General features: G+C 39.9%; 1 protein-coding gene across 2 annotated transcripts; it reads right to left on the bottom strand.

The window, feature by feature from the left end:
* Positions 1-683: 683 nt before the first annotated feature.
* On the bottom strand, positions 684-24,088 carry EWSR1 (EWS RNA binding protein 1). 2 transcript variants are annotated; one of them, XM_075276593.1, is made up of 17 exons: positions 23,982-24,088; positions 20,371-20,407; positions 20,213-20,264; positions 19,961-20,087; positions 14,579-14,765; positions 13,385-13,552; positions 11,759-12,057; positions 10,929-11,106; positions 8,815-8,852; positions 8,139-8,171; positions 7,414-7,532; positions 5,837-5,966; positions 5,458-5,580; positions 5,222-5,354; positions 4,321-4,418; positions 1,387-1,630; positions 684-1,300 (listed from the first exon to the last, which is right to left on the bottom strand). In XM_075276593.1, exons 1-17 carry the CDS (start codon positions 24,076-24,078, stop codon positions 1,261-1,263), a joined length of 2,103 nt encoding a protein of 700 aa, XP_075132694.1. In that variant the 5' UTR covers positions 24,079-24,088; the 3' UTR covers positions 684-1,260. The 2 variants fall into 2 exon arrangements, with proteins under 2 accessions (XP_075132694.1, XP_075132695.1); XM_075276594.1 differs by having other exon boundaries at positions 8,815-8,849; positions 23,982-24,087.
* Position 24,089: the final 1 nt, after the last annotated feature.

The following is a 24,089-nucleotide window of genomic DNA, read 5'->3' as shown; positions in this document are numbered from 1 at the left end:
TAACCCTACTACATGCACCAGCCCATGTGCAGTAGACCTACAAGATGTCTAAAGCCATGATGATATAGACCATTAACTTTTTCTACATATAAGCTATTAAATAAAAAAAGATAAAATATAAATATATTATGCTCAGCCTATCACTTGACAGGACAGGTCATATACCAAAAGGGATCAGGATGCAGATCATTGAAGAACCCATGTAGTTTTGAAATGGGAACAGTGAAGTCCTCCCCGGCTGAAATTACAGATTCAGTTTTGCAGCAATGGATCCACCAATGTGTTTGCTTATAAAACAGCCTGCTTGTGCGACTCAAATGTAAGGTGTGAATGTAAAGCCCCATAACCAGAAAAGGTTAATGCATTGACATATTCCTTCTTAATTTAGTCTCTTAATTCTGCCATGTGTTGAATGAGCATTCCTGAAATCCTCTAGGATTAAGAGGATTATGCTTCTTTAGTTAATCATGGGCAATAATCAGAACAAACTGACTGCGGTTATTTCTAGCCATTCAATACTATGAAAAGGTAAATCACGCTATAAAAACTACGCTAGACATGTCGCTCTCCATGTCAAGATAACAGAAAGACAATAGTCCTGTTGGCTTTACATAACATGTGATATTCTTCATTGATTTGCTTCTAATATATGGTGGTTTATTCCACCAAGACCAAAAACCATATCTTAGACACTGTTTTACAGAGTTTTATTATTGTAATGTGGGAGTCAACAACCGGTACAAGCCAAAGTATAAAATTCACGACATTCCCCCATTAATTCTTGCAAAAAAAAGAAAGGAAAAAAAAAGCAAACATATCAATCATACTTAAACCCTGATCTTTCCAAATGCTTGAAGGGGAAACAAGCCTGACCGTGGCCCACAAAAATGGGCCATGTATGCTGGAACAAACTGAGAAATCAGAGATATTATTGTCACAATAAATCATCATAACCACTCTCTTCAACCTTATCTCATCACGAGTTGTACATGCTGACATATCCACTTCTGTAAAACTTAGTATATTTTACAGACACAGAGCCTGGAATTATGGGTTTACAGGAAGAAAAAAAAAAAAAACATTGGTACTACCATTAAACTTCCATTTTAATATCTCCACAAATTGTGAATACTACAGACAAAGTATAGTCATAATGTAACAATGGAAGGTCTCCATGCTAGCATTATAAATATGGAATTATAAATTTAAAACATTTCTGGCTTAAAAAATAAATCTGGTAGTAAAGGAGGCCTTAAACTGCTAGTAGGGTCTGTCCCTGCGCTCCTGGCGGTGATCACTCCTAGTAAAAAGAAAACATGTTTTGTAAAACAAATTCTTTTTTAAAAAAAATTTTTTGTTAATAAAATATCAAAAACACACACTTACTTGTCCAATTTGCCTGGACCACCACGTCTACCACCACCCCCTCTTCCACCCATGGGTTCCATAAGAGGACCTGGAGGTCCAGGTGGGCCACCTCTTCTTCCTCCACCAAAACCTCTGTCCATTCCACGGCCTCTAAAGCCTCCTCTGTCTCCTCCACGGCCACCTCTGAACATTCCAGGGCCACCACGGTCCATAAGTCCTCTGCCTCCCCTCATTCCTGGTCCTCCTCTACTTCGTTCACCGCCTGAAGGTGGAAGGTGCAAGAGTTAGAGAAGGGAAACAAAAACACAACTACTAAAGTAAAACAGGATAAAGAGTGCAGACGAACATGTGCAGCAAGTATTCTATACCATCTGTAGCATACACCATATCCCAAATTACTACACAAATGATATTTTTCTCTGATTTTCCTAAATGTTTGATGCAACTGACAGTCAGTATAATGTTCAAATCTTCAACTGTAAAAATATAAAGTCAATTTTGGGGGACAAACCTCCCAATGAATTTTTTTTACCAAATTAAAAAATTTAAATCCACTGCTACAAGTTTTCAAACATTGTTAAAGGCTGTAAAGAATAGAAGGTGATCATTTGTTGAAATAACATAAATCACTTTACTGAAATCAAGAGCTATTTTAATCAAAACCATCTTGAGTCATGTTACATGTTAACATAGGACCTCCTCTTTGATATCACCTTCAGAATTTTTTTTATCCATTCAACTTGTGAGTTTTTGGATAGTTTCTGGTTGAATATATTTGCAGGATGTTGGAATAACCTCTCAGAGTTGCTCTTTTGATGTGAACTGCCTACCACCCACAGATCTTTTACTTGAGGATATACCAAAGGTTCTTATTAGGACTGAGGTCAAGGGAGGATGGTGGCCAGCCCATGAGTTTCTCTCCTCCTATGCCCATAGCAGCCAAGGTATTCTTTGTTACACAAGCTGGTGCATGGTCTTGCATGAAGATTATTTTCCTACAAAAAGCATGGCTTTTCTTTTTGTACTATGGAAGAAAGTGGTCAGAAACTCTATATACTTTGCAGAGGTCATTTCTACACCTTCATGGAACCCTAAAAGGACCTACTAGCTCTCCTCGCCATGATTACGCCCCAAAACATGACTCTGTCACCTGCTTGCAGACGTAGCAGGCTTGTTAGGACATGGTGGCTATCCAAAAACCAACCGCTACTCCATGGGTGCTCACACTTCTTCAGCATGTGAGCTACTTCCTAAACTGATTAAGGCAAAAGATCTACTACCCACTTCTTGTGGGCGGGGCCAGGTCTGTGAGCGTGGCATGTCGGTGGGGGCGGGGCCGGCTTGTGGGCAGGGCCGGCACAGCGTGAATGCAGGCGACAGTGTTCTGTGGCCGCCCAGGGATCCCAGGTGTTTGCTTTTTCACAGCGCAGGCTAAGAGTTATCTCTGGACACTGGCAGGCTGGGGCTGCGGCAGCCCCGCCTGCCACTGACCAGAGAGGACTCTCAGCCTGCACTGTCAAGAAGCAGCACCCCAGCTCCCTCCATCCCTAAGAGCGGGGAGCGCCTCATTTCCCGGAGCTGCTGCTGCCCGGCCTGCAAGTGTCTGGAGTGCTTGTTCACAGCGCAGGCTGAGACTCGACTCTCAGCCTGCGCTGTAAACAAGCAGACACCGGGGATCCCTGGCTGCATCCCGCGATCAACCCATACGTCCTTCGCGATCGACTGGTAGATTGCGATCGACGTATTGGGCACCCCTGCACTACTCCATCTGGACCATCCAAGTTCGCACTCCAAGACAGTTTCAAAATTAGTCATCTTGTATGTCTGTGCCCATTGCAACCATTTCTGCTTGCGAGCACTGTATAGACGTGGCTGAATAGTAGGTTTGTGCACAACTACAAGCCTCTGGAGGATCCTATGGGTCCGTGGGACTCCAGAGGCACCAGCAGCTTCAAATGCTGTTTTGTCTTGGGATTTTAGGAGCTGTTCTCAATACAATGAATTTGTCTGGCAGAAACAGTCCTCCTTGTGCCTTTATCAGCCAGTCTGTGCTTTGAATTGGCCACAAATCTCTTCACAGTACGATGATCACGCTTAAGTTTTTGTGAAATATCTAATAATTTCATGCTTTACAGCAGCAGAGGGGTCATTTTTCTTTCCAATATTGCTTGAAAGCTGTGGTCTGCTCAGTAATTTAAAACGTCCTTCTTAGGCTAAGGTTCCACGTTGTAGAACGCTAGGGAAGCCAAAGTCATCACTTTTATCATTGTATTTCTATCCGCAGTATTATTCCCTTATTAAAGGGGTTTTCTGAACAAAATTATTATTTTTTTTTTTAAAAGGAGTTATCAATGGGTTAAACGTGCAACCATATACTTTTAGCAGTGTTTTGAGTGATTTCTAGGTGTTTGTGGTATGTTCTGCATTTGTTTAGATGTGTGCCTTCCTACTTTGTAACTTCCTGTGTACCAGTCACTGCGACACCCCCCCCATCCTCTCTCACTGTCTTATATCCCCCTTCTTGTCTCCTTAGCTAAACTACACTAAGCTATCCTGCCCTAGCCATGCTAAGCTAGCTATCCTGCCTACTGAGAGCATGCCCAACAGTTGAAACGTGAATACGAAACAGGAAAATATCCATATAGTTATGCATAAAACAGATTACAAAATCAAGATTCTGGGCAAGCAGATACACCAGGATCTGAGCAAGTATATAAATTTATAGTTTGGCAAAAGTGTAATGTGCTCAGTAAGTCAAGACTATTGTCAACTAATGTCTACGGCTAGCAATAAGTGCAAATTCAGGATTCTTATCAGCAAGCAACATGTGCTTCCAGCAGGAGGAAACAAAACAGGAAAATGTTCATTAAATCAAAGTGGATATGAAGTGGTTTGCTAGGAAAAGATTTCTGTTCTGTTAAGCTTGTAAGAAACAGTTTAGAGTCAGACTACCTGGGGGTGGGAATGGAGGAGGAATGAAGCCTTCAGGTTTAGGTGCCTTGCATTGGTTACACTCTGTTCGCCAAGCAAAATTCTGGTTTCCACATCCCCTAAAGAGAAAAATTAGGAACGGATTAGATTTTTTGCCCCACACACCTAATTTTTCCTTAGGTAGAGTGGTTGTGGCATGACCATCATTCCAATTAAATTTTTCATTTATTTCTGTTTAAGCACACAGACCCAAGGGAAGCCGCCTAGGTTATGATGAGGCATGCACTTAGTCATAAGTCAATCACAAAATAACAATGGCAGTTATCAAAACTGGTTTGGAAGATGTTGGCCTTGATATATGAGGCCCACAGTCCATCACATTGTCCTTTGTTCCTTCCACCATATGCAATACACTAAGGTGGTGAAGCATTTCTTTTCCCTGGTCAAGGTTACTGCTGATACTTTCTCTACTGTACTGCTGAGGATGGTACAAGTGCAGCAGACTAAAAGAAGAGGTCCTATATTTGGTGAATTTGTAAATACAATAAAATTTTTTTTTTTTTTTTTTTAATAAAAAAGATAAATTCTTGTTACTCAGCAAAAGGGAGGAGGAAAAATGACGCTTAGACCTAAAGTATTGTATGCCCCATGAACTGTATATAATGCTACCATATGCTCTTATAGTTACTAAACTTTGTAAGCATAGACTACACATGCCACTTGTAATTGCTATAGATAGTTCCTAGCACACATAAAATAAATAAAGTAAAACAACGTTAGATAGAATACCTGCAATGAATAAAGAAAACACAAATTAACAGATTGCTAATATCCAAATGTAAGACAATTAATTCACAGTACATGCAACATATACAAGATTAGTGGGAAAACCCCTTTCAACAGATCAAGTTTACAGACTTACGGATTTGGACACTGCCAGTCTCCAGCTCTGTGTTGTACATTAGGGCCAACTGGACTACCCCTCGGTGCCCGTGGCCCTCTAGGCATGAATCCACCACGCTCACCACCTCTTCCACCCATTCGCCCCATGGGACCTACAGATTTAGACACAGATTAGGCACTTAAGACAACAGAAGATGTATCCTTTTATCCAAGCATTAATCGAAAAAGAGATGACTCTGGCAAGTCCTAACTTACCACCTCTAAGGAGTGGAGGCTGACCACGACCATCACGAGGCAACAATCCACCTCTCATGTTACCTAGAAGGGACTTCTTCCGAGCCAAGGACACTTTCAACTTGTTCCCCTGAAATTCTTTTCCTGTATTAAATTTAAAAAACAAAACCCCACATATGTTAAGGTCACAAGCAAATTTTCAATCAGCAGTTATATTGTCCCATAGGTAAGACTCTAACCCATGAAGCATTTATGGTATATCCTACAATATGCCATAAATGCTAGATAGGAAACCATCTGGAGTTCGTATGACAATGCTTTTAAAATTACTTCATACTGTATGAACAATGAAGAACCATTATCGTATACTATGTACAAATTAAATATGATAGATACAAACCATCGTAGAGCTCCACAGCCGTCTTAGCTGAAGGTGGATCCTCAAATGAAACTGTTCCATCACCCTTTGGTTTGCCAGTCTCCTTATCTGTAAATATATTCACTAAAGGTTGTCCTGTTCTTTTGTTTATCTACAAAAGAGAAATAAGGGAATATATGTTGATTGAAAGAGTCCATAACACAAGAATGTCATCTGTAAATATAGCTTAAGAAACTGGGAAGGAAAGTGAAATTTTAACAGTGACTTTCAAGTGCTAAATCCTAAAACATGGTCTCCTGTCAGGCACACACATCTATTACTTCAACAATCACTGCATGCTAAAAGGAAATGTCTGTTAACTCAGTAAGGACCTATTAACATTACATTTCACTATCCATTCCCCTATTGGAGGAACCAAACTTTCAGGCAATTTGTATCATTAGTATATTTTGTAATATACTTTAACAAATTGTGTCCTTTCAATGAAATGCTACACTTTTTCCCCTCTCTCTTGAGTCTGTATCGAGAGCGGTTTCTGCCTCTCTCTGAATATTATCGTGTAAATGAGGAAAGTGAAGGGTATCTTGAAATAGTTATATCTATTGAACATTATAAAACGTATAAATTTGCTTTTGGGGTCACCTGAATAAAGAGATTGCAGTTGTATCTAAGTTATTCTGTTTTCAACAAATGACATCTCAGGAAAGAATATAGATAGCACTGCAAAGCATTTTATAGCACCGAGATATCTGTTTGAAGTGACCCTCCTCTCCCCTCATTTTCTCTACACCCCCATACACAGTAACATTCAGTGAGAAGCAGAAACGGCTCTCAATACAGAAAAATCACAAAATGTATTAAAGGGCACAAATACAATACTGCCAGAAAATGAGGTGACCAAATGTTTAGCTATGATATATAGATAATATATATAGATATATATATATATATATATCAATTTTTGAGCCGTAGTACAGCCTACGGCAAATAATGGTGCACACAATTTTAAAATCTCAGCACTTATCTGTTGCATCTTCCACTTTGAGCTTTAGAAACAGTCCCCTAACTGGTGATGTAATCCACAGACAGACCGATTCACATAACCAGCCAGGAAGCATGTTGTGGAGCATAATAGAACAAAAGATGCAGCAGATTAGTGCACACCGATAAGAATGGTATAAGCACCTCTTTCCGGGGTGGCGCTTAGTTACGCCAAAATATTTTACCCTTCCTTTTCTGCAAAACAGTAGAATTCATATAAAAGTTCTAATCAGCTCACTATGCTTACAGATGCCAATCTGCTACCTGGATGCGCAGAATACAGCTTGAGCCCACTGTCCAAATCCACAAGTATTAAGATTTTTATCTTTTCTTGTGATTTCTAAATAAGCATTCCAACTTTATTTAAAATGCATCAGGTTGGTGTGTGGATGTATCTCTTACATATCTTCAATAAAGTTGGAACAATTTTTTAAATCGATCCTTGCATCCACTGAATTTCTTACCTACTTGTGAAATAATTTATGCTTCTTTTTGTTGCCAAAAACAATCTTATTTTACATCTATAAAGAGTGCAATGCTCAGTAATGACTACTCACCTTCACATCACCACACTCTTTGAAAAAGTCTACTATCTCTTCAACCGTCACATTATCGTTGAGGCCCTGCACATAGATTGTGTTGTTTTCTTGCTCCTCTTCAGGCTCCATAGGGGGAGCTAAAATATAATTTTTATTTTATTATAAATTTAGCAAACACATTAATTCAAATCTTAGAATGCCTCACTTTAAAATAAAGAGGACGTTCATTCACATAGAAAAACTTTCCAGTACGGAGACAAGTGACTGTGGGGTTAAACTGTAAATAAAGGTTAAAACAACTTGATTTTATGGCTACACGTGTGTCAATAATGAAAGTTTAATAATAATAATCATCAAACTATTAAATTGAAGCTCCTTCCTCTGGAGTCCTGTATTTCATTATTCTTTCCCTTCCTTATTTATTGAGAGGTTTACGCCAATTCTCACTGACTGCCTTGTGTGTGTAATGCAAAGGAGGGGGATGTCACATCTAACAGTTAGCTCTTGGGTATTATATAACATAGAAACATGCTTCTGGTGTCCTACTAATAAAAACACTAGTACTCCAGAGAGGATATTAGTTGAAAATAGTGTCAGTATTGGGATATTTGTACGCAGAGCAACCTTTCTCAATCCCAACTGTGTTTTCAACCAGTGTTAATATAAGTAGAACGACAAACGGTGCCAGAAAAATCTAAAAGTTGTTTCAAAGTTTTGCTACATTCATTTTACAATGTACTTACCAAAATCAAGTTCAGGTCCATCATCCAGGAGTCCTGGCAGATGAAAGTACAAAAAGAAATCACTTAACAAGAATATGCAGTCTGTACACTACACAAACATTCACATTAACGCTACAAGATACCAATGTAAGAAAGGGGCTTCAAAGGCACACAAATGGTGGGCAGGGGGGTCATAAGAACCAACTCTGGCAGATTGGTACTTTATTAATACCTTAGATTTCATAGGGATGAAAACACCCATAAACCATTAAAAAAAAAGTGCTGCAGAGTTACCGCAACCTACTGCTAAAAAGAGTATGGCAGCAGTAAAGGTGCAAGCGTTTAAGTGTTGCCATGGATCCTTAACACTTAAAACCAAGAATCTGTAAGAAAGTTTGTGTGCCCAAGTGTTTGTGTAGTCATTTTCGGTTTCCCGTGTTAAACACAATTCTGTATCCATCTGTGTAGCTTGCTACTGTGTAAACCACATAAACCATGTATACCCCTCAGTAATGCCGGCCAGAACCTTTTGCACATAAGAAATTTTACACCATGGTTTTAATGTGACCAAAAATAAAAGTAAATTAAGCTTAGATATTAAAAAATAAATTTAAAAAATAAAAATCATAAAAAAAGGGGGGGGAAGGGACATTGTTCTGTGTGTTACACTACCCATTTGTAATACTCAAAAACTTACCACCAGGCTTACTGAAGCCAGCTCGCTCTCCACCGCTGCTGGGAGAATAAAGGTGAAGATATGAAGGCCTTTTCCCTTTAAAGAGCCATAAAGCATTCTGGGCCTCGAAGGGGGTTCAAGGGTACAGAGCCGGCAGTGGCTTAACATGTCCGTACAAATCATCTGACTCAGCGCAGCACTAATCTTCTAAGTTTGTTTGTACAGTTTGAGAAATCTTTCCTATACACTTATACACTTCTAAGCCTTAATAACCAACCGTATTAAGCGTGCAATGCTCAAGACTGTAAGACATAATACTACTGCAATATGCTGAATTTACCCATGACAGAATTATTTCTACGGTACTCCAGCACCTGGGGTCATAAAGAAAACTACAATGGCACACAGTATAGCAGGATATCTTAGGATGCTAGTAGAATCAGCAATAGTAAACTTTGGTCACTGACTACATACAAGGTTGTTATGGTAGTTCCTGCCAAGCTAACATTTACAAATACACCATAACAACCTATCAGAAGCATTGCACCTTTAACACAATTTATTTGATCTTTATTATAAACATAAGTTGATAAGTTCTGCCCTTAAAACCTTACAATAAAGATTTTATACAGATCTAAAATAATATTGTACAGAATTTATTTCAACCTCGTACCATACAACTCCTTTACTCTACTTACTATACAAGATTTACATGCTACTATATTTACACTGTGTTACACTGTATTCTGATTTAACTATTGGTCAAAATTAGATATTTCCTCTCCATTTAGACATCGAGTCCCACTTTTCATTATGCTGCCGGCTGAGTGGGTACTTTTTAGAACTGAAGTGTATACAACGCTTTCACTTTGTAACCTGTGGCATATAAATTTGACAAAGCATGTTAAAATAAGGGATTTTCATGTGCATCCAAGTAAAGCAATACATATCCAAACAATCAAAGCAATACATATGATATTAATTTGGGGGCGAAGCATGTTACCTACCTTGTGATAGCTCTGAAAAACCTGCCTACTGTTAAGCAACATTTTTTCCCCCCACCATCCAAATTGTATAAATTTACTGAACATTAAAATGCTCAGTACCGCAAGTTATTCTTATTACTCCACACCAAGACAATAGTCATATGCATTAGTCTTCATTTTTTTTTAGATGGAGTATACCTTACTGAAGGGGCAGGTTTTCCAGACCATAGTAACAAAACAGGTACATCAATATGCCAATATTAAACAAACTGCAAGGAAAATAAAGAGGGCAGCACAATGAAGCTGAACAGCTCCACAAATTGTTTTTCTGCTGACTAAAGCTGCACAAAACAATACAGTGTACCCTTGCTTTAGTACAGAATACCAAGGCAGTGTGGGTAGATAAAAAATAAGATAAAGCAAATGTGGAAGTACAAAACTGGAGAGCTCTGTGCAGCTTTATAGGAAATGAATATGCATACTTACTCAAACCCTCCTCCTACTATTACTGGAGTGTAAGGGATGTGAAAAGACTGATGTGGGTGGCGCCCAAACACATGAATTATAACCCAATGAGTGTCATGGGCCAGAAAACCCAGATACCCCTAATAGTGCTGCTCTGAAAGGTAAAAAACAGAACCATTAATATTGCAGTAACTATCAAACATCCATTATGCACGGTTGCCTATAAGACTCTTCAGAACAGCACACTGGGGCCATCAATGTAGAGATACTGCATTAAAATAAAAACATTTACCTGATAAGTAATGTCAGAACTTTAACAGATGTAAATCCTGGGTTGACGATGGTTCGTAAAAAAGCACATTGTTTCAGAAAACACAGGCCACAGAAAGAAAAAACCCATATTCAACACGGACTACAGGTTACAGAAAAGCGGCAGCTTAATTTGTGTTTCTGCTTTACTGTGCAACCATTAAAATCAATCAATTCAAATGCAACTGAAAGCTGGGAAAAGGCCCAGCAACCATACCTCGACTAGCTCAAGGTGGCTAACAAAGCCATATATCATTAGCTACTTCTGCTGCACTCAAGGTCTAGTGAGTTTTGAAAAGAGACCTAAAAATTTTTTGTAATTCTCTGTAGGAAGAATAGTTAACATTAGTGAATGTATTCCAGATATAATCTTACCCCATGCCTCCACGGCCTCCCCTACCACCACGGCTCATGCCACCTCTGTCAAACATGCCCCGACCTCTGCCACGGGAATCTGAACCTCCAGAGTTGCGCCCTTCAGAGCCAGAGAAGCCTTGGTGGGGCTCCTGACTATATGGTCCTTTGCTGCTTGAGTGATCTTGACGGTAACTGCCTAAAAAGGGCAGAAAATGACTCAAAATGTGACAAGCTTTAAAGACATATTTTAACAGACTTAAGGTAAGCAGGACTGTTTACATCTCATTCCCTTTTAAGTAAATAGGGCTGAGCGGCAATGCCAAGCAGTCTCTGGATGGTGCCAATGTGGTTGGTATTCACTGAGGAAACCACAGTATTCATCTTAACAGAACTTGAAAACAACTAATTGGTGAAGATCCCAGTTTTCAGAACTCTTCTGATCTTCAACTGATGACCTCTCTTAGGCTAATGCCCCGCACTGGTTTCGGAAATTGCAGCATACCCACTGCGCTTATTTTTCCAAACAGTGGAGATAGGATTTGCTAGAATCCCATCCACTTTGCTGTGAGTGTAAAACACTGCAGCGTTTATGCTGCATAAACCCCCAGCCTCTAGGTTAGATAATCAATCTTATAAGGCCAGAAAACTCATTTAACCTACAGTCTGACAGTCACCAGATTATAATAAAAGGTGCTCCACAATAGTTACATCTTTAAAAGTACAATTCTTCAAAAAGACAGGCGACAGGCAATCTAACAAATTTTTAATACAGCTACAACTGAGTTAGCATTTTTCACATGAGGAAAGAAGGAAGGGAAAAAAAAAAAAACCAAAACCCCCACACTCACTCTGCTGACCATAACCACTGCTCGGCTGACCATATTGACTTGGGGGCTGGCTGCCATAGCTTGAAGTTGGAGGTGGGTAGCTTGTAGGGGGAGGTTGCTGCTGCTGCTGTTGTTGCTGCTGCTGCTGTTGATAGCTGCTTTGCTGACCATAGCCACTCTGCTGCTGCCCATAACTTCCTGGTTGGCTATAGTTGCTCTGTGTATAGGAGCCCTGTTGTCCATAGCTACTTTGCTGAGTATAGGAGCTGGGTTGAGAGTATGAGCTCTGTTCATAGCTCGAAGGCTGGGATGTTGAATAGCTAAAGACAAAATTTGCATTTAATACAGAAACTGCAACAATGCTGTTAAAGCATACCTCCAGTTATAAAGAACTTTTCATAAAAGAATAGAACATTTAAATATAAAAAAAAAAACCCTTTGTAATATATCTTATTGAGATCAGCTTCCCCCTACACTTATTAAGCTGTTCGCCTGCCCCTTATCTTCAGTCTGACTGTTTGTTTACATTATATCCCTCTCCATATTCAGCCTCACACAACTCTATATAGAAGGGGGAACTGCCAGTTGGTCATTTAATTTGTTTCGTTCTGCCCACTCCTAACTTTTGTGCCATTTTTGCTTTTTTAAATCTTTGTTGTAACAGCAGCAATTATTTGAATGTCTTTTTTCCTTATAGACTACTTTAAAGAAAGTAACTGCCTGAAAAATGAAGAGAACACTTCTTTAACAAAGATATATTACAAAGTTTCATATATCAGCCTGTACTATTCATTTATGAATAAGTTAAATGATGGACTTCACACAAGCTGGTGCATTCTTCTATCAATTAATTTATGAATATTTAGAACTGGAGTTACACTTTAAATATAAAAGCATACTTCAAATTCAGAGGACCTTTCACCACTCGGGGTACATGTGGTTTTAAATACCGCTGGAAAACTGACAGTGCGCTGAATTCAGCGCACTGTCGGCTTTCATGATCTGTGCACCATGTGAAGAGCTATCGGTGCCGGTACTGTAGCTCTTTACAGTCAGAAGGGAGTTCCTGACAGTCAGTCAGAAACACCCTTCCTCACAGTAGCGTCTATAGCGCTGCACTGTGAGAGTGGTGAGGAACGCCCCCTCCCCTCCTGATATTACTCGTCCATAGATGAGTACTGGAGGGTGCGTTCCTCCCCCTCTCACAGTACAGCGCTATAGGTGCTGCTGTGAAGAAGGATGTTCCTAACTGACTGTCGAACGCCCTTCTGAGCTAAATTCAGCGCACCATCGGCTTTCTAGCAGTGTATTAAACTGCATGTGCCCCAACTCATGAAAGGTCTTCTTTTTAAACAGTTATAAAGCCAAAAAATCTCTATAAAGGTCATAATAAAACAAAGAATGTTTGCTCGAGAATGGGGACAGTCACTAGGGAAATATTTTATTTAAATGCAGGCTGTTTTCTCCACTATATGGTTACATATAAGATTAAACTAAGGTTACAAGGTGTGATCAGAAAAGCTTTCAGCCGTTCTTGCTTGCCAAAGCACAATTTTATTTCATTTTACAAGTAAATATATACTCAGACATGCAACTCTGAAGTTACACCTCTGACACATTGAATGGTTATTGAAGAAAAGAGAATACCTTGTTGGTGGGTAAGATGGAGGGGCATTCACTTGCTGCATTGGGTAGCTTGATGGAACTTGGGGATAACTATAGCTGCTTTGACTATAGCCCATGTTGGTCTGAGCATAGGAAACTGAACTTTGAGGAGGCTGAGTGGTGTCTGCTGGTTTGCTTCCATCTTGAGGTCTAGAAGAAGATAGAAGATTAGCAAAAAAAAACACATAAGTAAAGCCATTAAGCTTTGCCTCTACTAGAAAAACCTTGGACTGCTTTGTAAACTATCTAAAAGCAGAGTCTATTGCAATAGCTCTGGACACCCATATGATAATATTGGATACAAGACCTAGAAAGGACAAGATACATGGAAGTGTGGAGGGAAATATAGAGGCATTTTTAAGACAATTTAAAGTGGATCTTTTACACACACAAAAAGTGCGTATGTATAGGCTAAATAGCAGGAATTATCAATATAAAACACTTCTGAATATATATATTATATATATATATATATGCAGTTTAAATTCGGCACCATTTATTTTCATATAATAAGTGACGTCATTTGCAAGCTCACTAAAGTTAGAGGACCTTTCTTTTCCTCAGGCACATGTTTTATATACTGCTAAAACGCAGACAGTGCATGGAATTCCGCACACTGTCAACTTTCCCATTATGTGCTCCAGTGGAAGAGATATCGGTGCAATTACCGAAAGCTCTTCACTGTCATAAGGGCGTTACTGACAGTCTAGCTGGGAAGGCCCCTCTTGATAGTATAGTCCGCACCGCTAAATTTGTCATGAATTTTACTATTTTAATTTTTGCCATGATCTACCATTTTTGGGCTATTCTGTAAGAAAACCCAAAAGTAAATGGCTAAACTGGGTTTAAAAAAAAAAAAAAAAAAAAAAAAAAATATTTTCACTACTTTCTATTTTTTTTTTTCTATTAAAGGATACCATCACAATGTACAGTTTGTCCCACAAACAATAAGTTCTTATCAGTAAACAGAAAAATAAGTTGTGGCTTTAGAAAGATATGGAGTAAAGAATAAACTGCTCACTGCAGTAAAGGATTAAAGAAAGGAAAGAACTGGAGGTATTAGTGGTTCTGAAAGCTCCTCTATGGGAACTAGTCAAACAGTCTAATACAGGTCTCCATACTTGATAGCTTACTATATGTAAAAGCAGTAAAATCAAGCTTTAGTCCTGCCATTACCTTGCAGGAGCAGTAGTAGCAGGCTGTTGTCCATAGGAAGGGTAAGTAGGCTGAGAACTGTAAGCAGATGGTGCAGCATATGAAGCTTGGGTAGTTGAAGTGGTCGCAGTGCTGCTATCATAGCCTGTTGTTCCATAGCCTTGGATTGGCTGACTATATGCCTGAGGTGCTGCTGGAGCAGTGTAACCTAGGGTGAAAGGGAAGAAAAAAGAAGATACAAGAAAACAATGGAAATTTCTTATTTCTGCAGAAACCAAGAAAAATAAAGTAATCAATTAAAGTAGTTCGGTACTGGATAGCAAGACAAGTTGTGCAGCTACATTCTAAAGCAGACATATTACACTGGACATTACATTTCAAAGGGAAATCTCAAGTGGGGCATTCAGAACGAGTAAGGACTCCATTTATGGTTTTAAAAGGATATGTATTTTTTTATTTTATTTGGTACATTCATTAAGAGCAGTCAGCACTGCCAATATTTTTATGACAATTTCACACACTGCATAAATACGGAAAACAATAATGCAGTGTTAACCAGAGTCATTACAGACAAGTGGCAGACTTTGAACCCCATCTCCCTATAATTGTGGCAGTCAGGCTTTGCTTAGAAAAATGGCAATGAGCAACCAAGCGGAAAAAGCATCTGCCTTTACTCACCTCCTAGCAGCCCTCTCTTCCAAGAGCTGCACCCATATCTCCACTACATTGCCAGCCTACAACTGTGTTACCAATGAAAACTACATGTCCCAGGTACACCTTGCCCCATGTGCTTTACTGGTGTGGTATGGGTCTTACCACAAGAGGGTATAAAGTGTTTCTTCTGCTGCCCTATCAAAAGGCTCTCAGAGGCCACTTTTGGGTAGGGCATGATAAATCACACACCTCAGAAAACGTAAGCTTACATTTTCTACATCAATTATACCATATATCAAGCGTAATTTAAATAAAACCTACAGGGTCGATGGCATCAAACAATGTCCCTGTATGCCCTCACCAGACCACCTTCTTGGAAAAGTGGTGACACAAATTAAATTTTTTTCCCCAAAAAAGGTATTTGTGCAAACAAAAAAAAAAACAAAAAAAAACCCACACTACTTATACAAAAGTATGCCAGTCTCCAGGCGTCCAAAGTCTGATAAATCTATCTTATTCTGACCAATTAACACACTGAGAAGGGGCATATCACTGAACTGAAAGAAGTACAACGATCATTTTGACAAGTAGCCCATCATCTAGGCCTTTTTGTTAGAGAGAATCGTTTGATTCCGAGCTGCAATAGGTAGGCCAAACTTTTTTTTCCTTTTTTTTAAATGTAGATTGTGAGCCTCATATAGGGATCACAATCTACATTTTATTTTTTTCCATTTAAGCATGTTCTTGTAGATTGGGAGGAAATTCATACAAACACAGGGAGAACATACAAACTCCTTGCAGATGATGATCCTAGCAAGATTTGCACCCAGGACTCCAGCGCTGCAAGGCTGCAGTACTAATCAATGAGCCAATGTTGCCCCAGGTAGGCCAAACTTGATAAATAGTTGACAGTCATGGACACTCAGACACTCATTAGAGAGGACCTTTCACATCATCGGCATATGTGGTTTAATACACCGCTAGAAAGCCGACAGTGCGCTGAATTCAGCGCACTGTCGGCTTTCCCATTCTGTGCCCTGGTGAAGAGCCATCGGTGCCGGTACCGTAGCTCTTCAGTGTCAGAAGGGCGTTTCTGACAGTCTGTCAGGAACGCCCCTCCTCACAGTAGCGTCTATTGCGCTGAACTGTGAGGGGGGGGGGGGGGGGGTTGTGTTCCTTACAGCCCCCTCCCCCGCCGTACTAGTCTATGGACAGAACCTGTATACCTAGAAACACAGTCGTGTCTCACCTTTCATCCAGGCTAGCAGAAACCTACCAGGGCACTAGGGCATCCTTTCAATTGTGCAGTTTTCCCAATAAATTGATATTTCGCTCTAATTCTGTAATTACACATATCACTACATTCACACATATAAAGTTTCAGATCTATTCCAACAACTCCTTAGAGAGCTACTTTTTTTTGTCAATGAGTATCAAAATTTAAGATGACTGCATCCATTAAAAACAGGACAAAATAAAAGTAAAATTAAGCACTTGCAATTATGGTAAATGAAGACTGCCAAGTGAGCCTGAAATGACGTGAGAAGATAAAAAGAAAGATGAGCTGTAATTTCTAGAATTTATACATGCAAATTGCAAACCTGTGCTGGGCCCCTCTACTGCAGGCACAAATCAAAACAAAGCATAAAAGGACACATCAGACCAACTTAACAACTATAGGAGTCAAACAATAGTGATGCCAGGTTTTCTGAGCTGCTCAACTTTCATTTTTAGAACCTTCCATGCATGGAACAGAAAGCTCAATTACAACAAAACAGTAGACAACACAAAACAAGACTGTTCACATCCGCAAGACTTCTTTTCCTTCACCTTTCCAATGTGTGTTTTGTAAAGCATAGTAAATTAGTGTGTGTGTATATGTGTGTGTACACACACCCCCCCCCCCCAAATTAAACCCTATATAACTATAGGTAGGCTAGGCATTAAGGGGGCTCTATCAGCAAAATCATGCTGATAGAGCCCCACATATGCGTGAACAGCCTTTAAACTACACCCCCCCCCCCCCGTTTTAAAATAAAACCCTACAACAGAATGTGATAAACTTACCCATTGTGCATGGTGGGCGGGCATTCAGGGTCCGCCATCTTCTTCATCCACGCCTCCTCTTAATGCGATGTCCTCGGGTCCCGTCTTCCTCCAGCGCTCGCAAACTGACATTGCTAAAAAAAAAAAAAAAAAAAAAATGGCCTGGGCGTATGCACAGTAGCCGTAGTAGAAGCGGCATGCTACTGCACATGCGCCCAGGCCATTTTTTTTTTTTTTTTTTAGCAATGTCAGTTTGCGAGTGCCGGAGGAAGACGGGACCCGAGGACATCGCAGGAAGAGGAGGCGTGGATGAAGAACACGGCGGACCCTGAATGCCCGCCCACCGGCATTCAAAACGGGGGGTAGTTTAATATAACATTTACGGTGCTTGAATAGCCTTTTTAAAGGCTATTCAAGCGTATGTGGGGCTCTATCAGCATGATTTTGCTGATAGAGCCCCTTTAAAAATGATAACCAAGACAGTAGTGTGAAGAATACCTAAGGGGAATATTCATAACAGTTGGAAGGGCTTACAATTACTAAAATTTATGCCAAAAATTGGGGTAAGTTATAAATCAAATCTATGCCCTAGCTAGCTAAGGTTTCTGACCCAAAGCAGAAAAGCTAATCAATGATGTAAATACTAAATCTGCTATTGCTAATGCTTTCACCGGTGTTCAGTACCTGTACTCTTGTCCATTTCTTGTTTATACAAAACACTGCAGATCCAATAATAAAATGCACCTTCAAAGACCTTTACACTGAGTATTGTGTCACCAAAGGACTATATAAAGATACACCAAATCCTGCTAATTGGAAAAGGTAAAGTGGACCTGCTAACCTGACAGAAGAGGGAACCAGGGGTAGGTGCAAGGATGGGGTGTTTAAAGGGAGCAGATTTGTCCCACAAACATTAAGACCTCATATGGCTCAGAGTGGAGAAATAAAAAAGTTATTTAAATATGCCGTCGGCAGGAAGGGGTTAATGTCAGTTCAGACCAGTGCTATATGATATGTATATTTATCCTTTCCCATTTGGGCTTTATATATTCCTCTTCATTGCCAGTCTATATATATTCGTACTACTGTGAAATTTAACCAACAATTTCTTCATGTGTATACATATGATGGTCACCTTATCGGACATTGTATTTTTAATGCAGTTGCAAATATTACTATACATTATGTGTGATTCTATGTAATACTGTTTTGTATACAATTAATTATATTGTAACCCCCCACCCCATTTATTCCATTAATTTCATTCTTTCAGCTTGATGAAGGCCAACGCATAGAATCGCATGGCTTTCAATAACATTGCTATGCTGACGACACCCAAATATATCTCTCTGGATCAGACATTACCTCTTTGTTGTCCAGAGTTCCAGATTGTTTAGTGGCCGTAGCCTCCTTTCTCTCCTCCCACTGTCTCAAACTCAACATGGAGAAAAAGGAGTTCATCAACTTTGCCCCACCCCATATGGCCCCTCCACGTGACCCATCTATCAAAGTTAACGGAACCACACTTACTCCTGTCCCACGGGCCCGATGCCTTGGGATAACCCTGGACTCCGACCTATCCTTCAAGTCGCACATTCAAACCCTCAACACTTCCTGCCGCCTCCAACTCAAGAACATCCATCAAATCCGCTTCTTCCTTCCCCCACAAACTACTAAGATACTAGTCCATGCCCTCAATCTCCCGCTTAGATTACTGCTACACCCTTCAACATGCACAGCGAACACCCTCTCCCCCCTCCAGTCCACCCTAAACTGTGCTGCTCACTTAATTTACCTCGTCCCCATTCCTCATCGGCTACTCCCCTCTGCCAATCCCTTCACTGGGTACCCACTGCCCAGCATATTGAGTTCAAGCTACTAACGTTAACATACAAAGCCATCCACAACCTGTCCCCTCCATATATCTCTAACCTAATCTACCGCTACGTGCCCACACGTAACCTCAGATGCTCCAAAGACCTCCTACTCCGCTCTCATCCGCTCCTCACACAATCATCTTCAAGATTTCTTCCGCGCATCCCCCACACTCTGGAATTCCTTACTAAGACACATAAGACTGACCCCCAAAATCACAGGCTTCAAGAAGGCCCTGAAGATTTACCTATTCAGGAAGGCCTACAACCTCCAATAACACTACTGTCACCACACTGCCATCTGAACAGTCTCTCCCCTCACCTTCTGTCTCTATTCCTCTTCCCTCAGACTGTAAGCCCTTGTGGGCAGGGCCCTCTATCCCACTATGCCAGTCGGTCATTGTTAGTATTATTTCTGTTTGTATATTTTGTGGACTGTATATAAACACCCAAATGTAAAGCACCATGGAATTAATGGTGCTATATAAACAAATAATAATAATGGGGTGAGTTCCCATAATGTTAACGTTGCACCTCACAACAAACTGTTAATACTTTTTGCAGAAGAAAAGTGGAGTGGAGTCACAATTTTATATATGGTTTCACTTTGGGAGTTGGCCAGTTCCTCTGTGAACATGCACCCGGACTATTTTTGAGTTAAAATTAGTCAAATCCAGATTGGAATCTTTTTTCCAGTTTTGGGCTGCCCCTTTATCATTCCAATTGAAGATTTCATATGTAAAATAGAATCCAACTAACAAGGGTTGCTTCCTGAAGTTGAACAAGTACAGTATGGATTGTGTAAAATTTGACATACGAGAGTCCTTACCTGCAGGAGGTTGCCCATAAGCAGTAGCATATGCTGACTGGCCATACGAGGCAGTGGTTTGCGCCTGTGTGTAGCTAGAATCACTAGGTTGTCCATAGGTGCCATAACTCTGCTGACCATAGCTTGCCTGTAGAACATTATTCAGATAACTAATTTACCTTGGAGTTTTTACAATGCATTTAACACTTATATTATGAAAAGTAAAATGTTAAGTTTTCATTCTCATGCTATGGAACTCAATATAATTTATACCTGAGCAGTCTGTGTGTAACCTTGAGTTGGCTGGGCAGTATAAGCACCATAGCTGAAAGAAAAAGAAAAGAAAAATCAACATGGATAATGCTGTACATTAATGTCAACTTGCAGATATGGATCACAAGCCGTAAACACAGAAAAAGACAGGCACTTACCTCTGCTGGGCACCAGCCTGGCTATAGGTGCTATAATCTGCAAGGGAAAAAAAAGCAACAACCTGATGAGAAAGGGGCAGCCATGTTGATTCAGATATTAAACACTAAAAAAATTTCTAATGTAATTTATGCAGCCTTGTAGATTTTTTTTTCAAGTTAAAATGTTCAATTAGAAATGTAAAAGCCACAAAAAAAAAAAAAAAAAAAAAAAAAATTATATATATATATATATATATATATATATATATTTATTATATTACACACGCTTGGGTATATCGCTAAACATATTTTCATACTTCTGATACCTTGTAACATTTTTTGCAACCATCTCTATCTCTTGTATAAACCAGTGTTCAGCAAGACATAACTAAATGTATCCTGCATTCCCCAAGAATGTCTCCCATTTATGTGCTGGAAAGACCAAGGATGAGGTCAAAATCAAACTTCAAACTAGAAATGTTTGATATAATAGATGGTTCTTTAGAAATGTTCCTGGGGACAGATGTCCCAGTACAAAGTCTGAACACAAACCACACTCAAAATGAAGAAACACTGTAGCAGAGTTATACTTTTTTTTTTCTTTTAATATTATATTTAATGTTGACTGCTTTTTCAATCTGAGTCTTGTAGGCAGTAAATTGGTAAGAAAACTAAACTCAGTACCTTGTCAAAGTGATTCTCTAGTTTCCAAATATGTCTGTTATTGAGCTTTGGAGTCCCAGTTTCATACAAGTTGCAGTTTTATTCATATGTAAATGATGGTTAAAGCGCTTTGCATGGAAACCCAGAGACCAAAGCCCAGACATACTAAGGCATACCACAAAGCACTTTTCCCCTTACCTAGATAGAAATAACACATGAAAATGGGGTTCCAAAGCTGAATCTAGGTATACTGAAACTCTAGAATCACCTCTACAAAGCAAACACTGTGCAATTTACAGTAACAGAAAAATGGATGAAATTAAAGGGGTTTCCGCCCTCAGACAAATGTTACTGTTTGTATGATGAAAACTTATACAGAAAGTATATTGAAATATTGTAAATTACAGTTTTCTAGATCTGTTTGCATTCTGTTTACTATCTGTGGATTAAAAAAAAACAAAACAAAAAACAATAGTCCACGGCCACGCGAAATACAGCCCACAGCCACGTGACATACGGTCATGTGATGAGTACACAGGTGCCGCTCATTACAGTCACAGCACAGTAATCAGACATCTGCCTGGTAACGAGCTGTGCACCTGTGTGCCTATCACATGACCATGGACTGATTTTTAGCCACAGAATGAATGACAGTAAGCAGAGATCTAGAAAACGGTGAGCAATTGATCGAGAAAGTATGTTGGAAAATTGTACAACTTTTTCTTATACAAACAATAACCTTTGTCTCTAAATATTAATCTGAAACTGAACCATCATTTAATAGTTAATTTAGCAAATATAAAATGAAAAGATTTTCTAGAATCATCTGGTGACAGTCCATTTTCTTGATCTGACGAGTAGGTGCCAATGGATGTGACCATTCAGGCGTTCTAAGTATCTGAAACCTAGCCATGATCTCCTTATTGTGACCGGGTTATCGGTTCATACATGAAGTTTCCTTGCCCGATAATGTAGCCACAAAAAGGAAGTCATGGCCAAACGTCAAACTATAGAAAGTCTCTGTATACACAGTTGTAATTATTGGCAACTGATAAAGGTAACAGGCTACCACCATTACCTCTACAAATTTAAATATATTTATGGGAAATCCCCTTAAGGCCACACAATGCAGAAACAATAATTGGCTGTTAAGGAAACATAACTATGGGGGAACAAATTGTTATGTGTGGTCTTTTAAAGACAGTTCAGCAGGTAAATTAGGTAAAAAGGCCTTTTTGGGGTGTTTCTTATCTACTCCAGGCTTCGCTGTCAGGTAGATTATCTTCCCCAACTCCTGCGCACCTATTCACTCAGGGTCCAAGTGACTATAACCTCCGAACCACCATATTCCCTTTACATGTTCAGCCTTATTATGCAGCATGTGACTATCTGCTTCACTAGTGAAAACTACATTTCCCAGGTGCACCTTACTCTGTGCCCTCCCTAACTGTCACACTGGCCATCCCTCCTAACAGCTAACAGACGTTATTCATGCACTGCACATGCTCCATCATTAGGATGGCACTTGCAAGGTTATATAGCCTTGATCTAATAAGCAGCTATAAGGAGGAAAAAGAGAAACTGAGCGTGCCCATCCTGGATCAAGATGGATCCCAGTGGCAACAGTTACCAAAAGAGAAAGGAGATTTGTTTAGGTTTTTTCCAGTGACATAAAATTTGCAACATCTCATTGTCCCAATAAATATTTTTATTAGAACTATTGTTGTCAGAATACCACTTTAATAAATTTCATTCTTGCACTGTACAAAAAAAAAAAACCCTGCAGCAGTCCAATGTGCTTTATCCACCATAACCAATAAAGGTGCAATGTTTCAGCTGCTCAATGCAGTCAATATGAAGCTAGATAATAGCTACATTGAGTAACTAAAGCAATGCAACTTTGTTAGATATGAACAAATGAACCATTTTGGAAGAGATCATTGGAGTGCTGCTTTACTTTGCTGTCTTACTGATGGGACTTCCAAGTTCCTGGAGGATGTACATCCCTTTTACCCTTGAGAGGTTTTCCTATAGTCCTGTTTCTACCTGTAGAGATGTGTGTGTGTGATCTCATATAATATAGATAGATATGTAGATAGTTGGGTGCTGAAGTGGACTTTCTTCTCTCTCATAAATACACCCCCCCACTAACATCTGCAATCCGGAGTTTACTCTCCACATTTTTGGGGGTAGAAACCTTGCAGGCCCTATTATAGTCTATGGAGTACATGAGTTTCTGGGTGTTTTTTTTTTTTTTTTAAAAAAAAGCAGATTGGGTTTTATGAGTTTCAAAGACTGCAGGTGTGGACCTAGTTTAAGGTAGGAAAACGGAGAGAGGGGCTGATGGGGTTTATAAGCTCAGTACTAAATGAGCACCTGGAAGGGAATGGTTACCTTACAGAGTCTACATAGGACACATAGATATTACCGGTATCCCAGGGGTATCCCTACTGTGACTGACTCCAGTAAAGATCAGCCCGTGCATCCCTAGCCTGAAATGGCTGATAACATGGAGTAATCGAGTACATAGTAGATGAGGTTGGATGAAGACATCAGTCCATCCTATAACCCTACAATCCCCTATAGTGGTGATCCAGGCTGCTACACAAGGGACGTTACTTTACAGTTTGGAGCGTGGTAACAAATTACGCGGGTACCGGCCACACACACAGATACACACACACACAATATTACATAAGATTCATTCATTGCGACACAACCAGCATCGTCTCCCAGCATACGAGCAACAAGTCGCGGTCCCAGAAGGGAAACCGCGTGTATTTGGGTGGAAGCTACGACCTATCTGACTGAGGCCTATAAGGAAACAGGCAGCCCGTGTGCTCAGTCTCCAGCCGGTAGAGCAGTGAAATAAATAGAAAAAGCACAAGAGAGCAGACACTACTATAAACAGCCAGCGCCAGCCTGACCTACAATGCAATCACGCTGGAAACGCACAGCCCGTTACTCACCGGTGGAAGCCATTTTGTGTACTCTAACCACCTCAACGTCCGTGTGGGGAAAAGCAAGGTACGCATGCGCTGTACTGACCGACCTGGGCAGTACCATTCTTTGCCGGG

Source organism: Leptodactylus fuscus, chromosome 1, assembly GCF_031893055.1.
Source record: "Leptodactylus fuscus isolate aLepFus1 chromosome 1, aLepFus1.hap2, whole genome shotgun sequence".
Lineage (NCBI taxonomy): Eukaryota > Metazoa > Chordata > Amphibia > Anura > Leptodactylidae > Leptodactylus > Leptodactylus fuscus.
The sequence above is the reverse complement of the archived record's forward strand: the minus strand, read 5'-3'. Positions and strand labels throughout refer to the sequence as shown.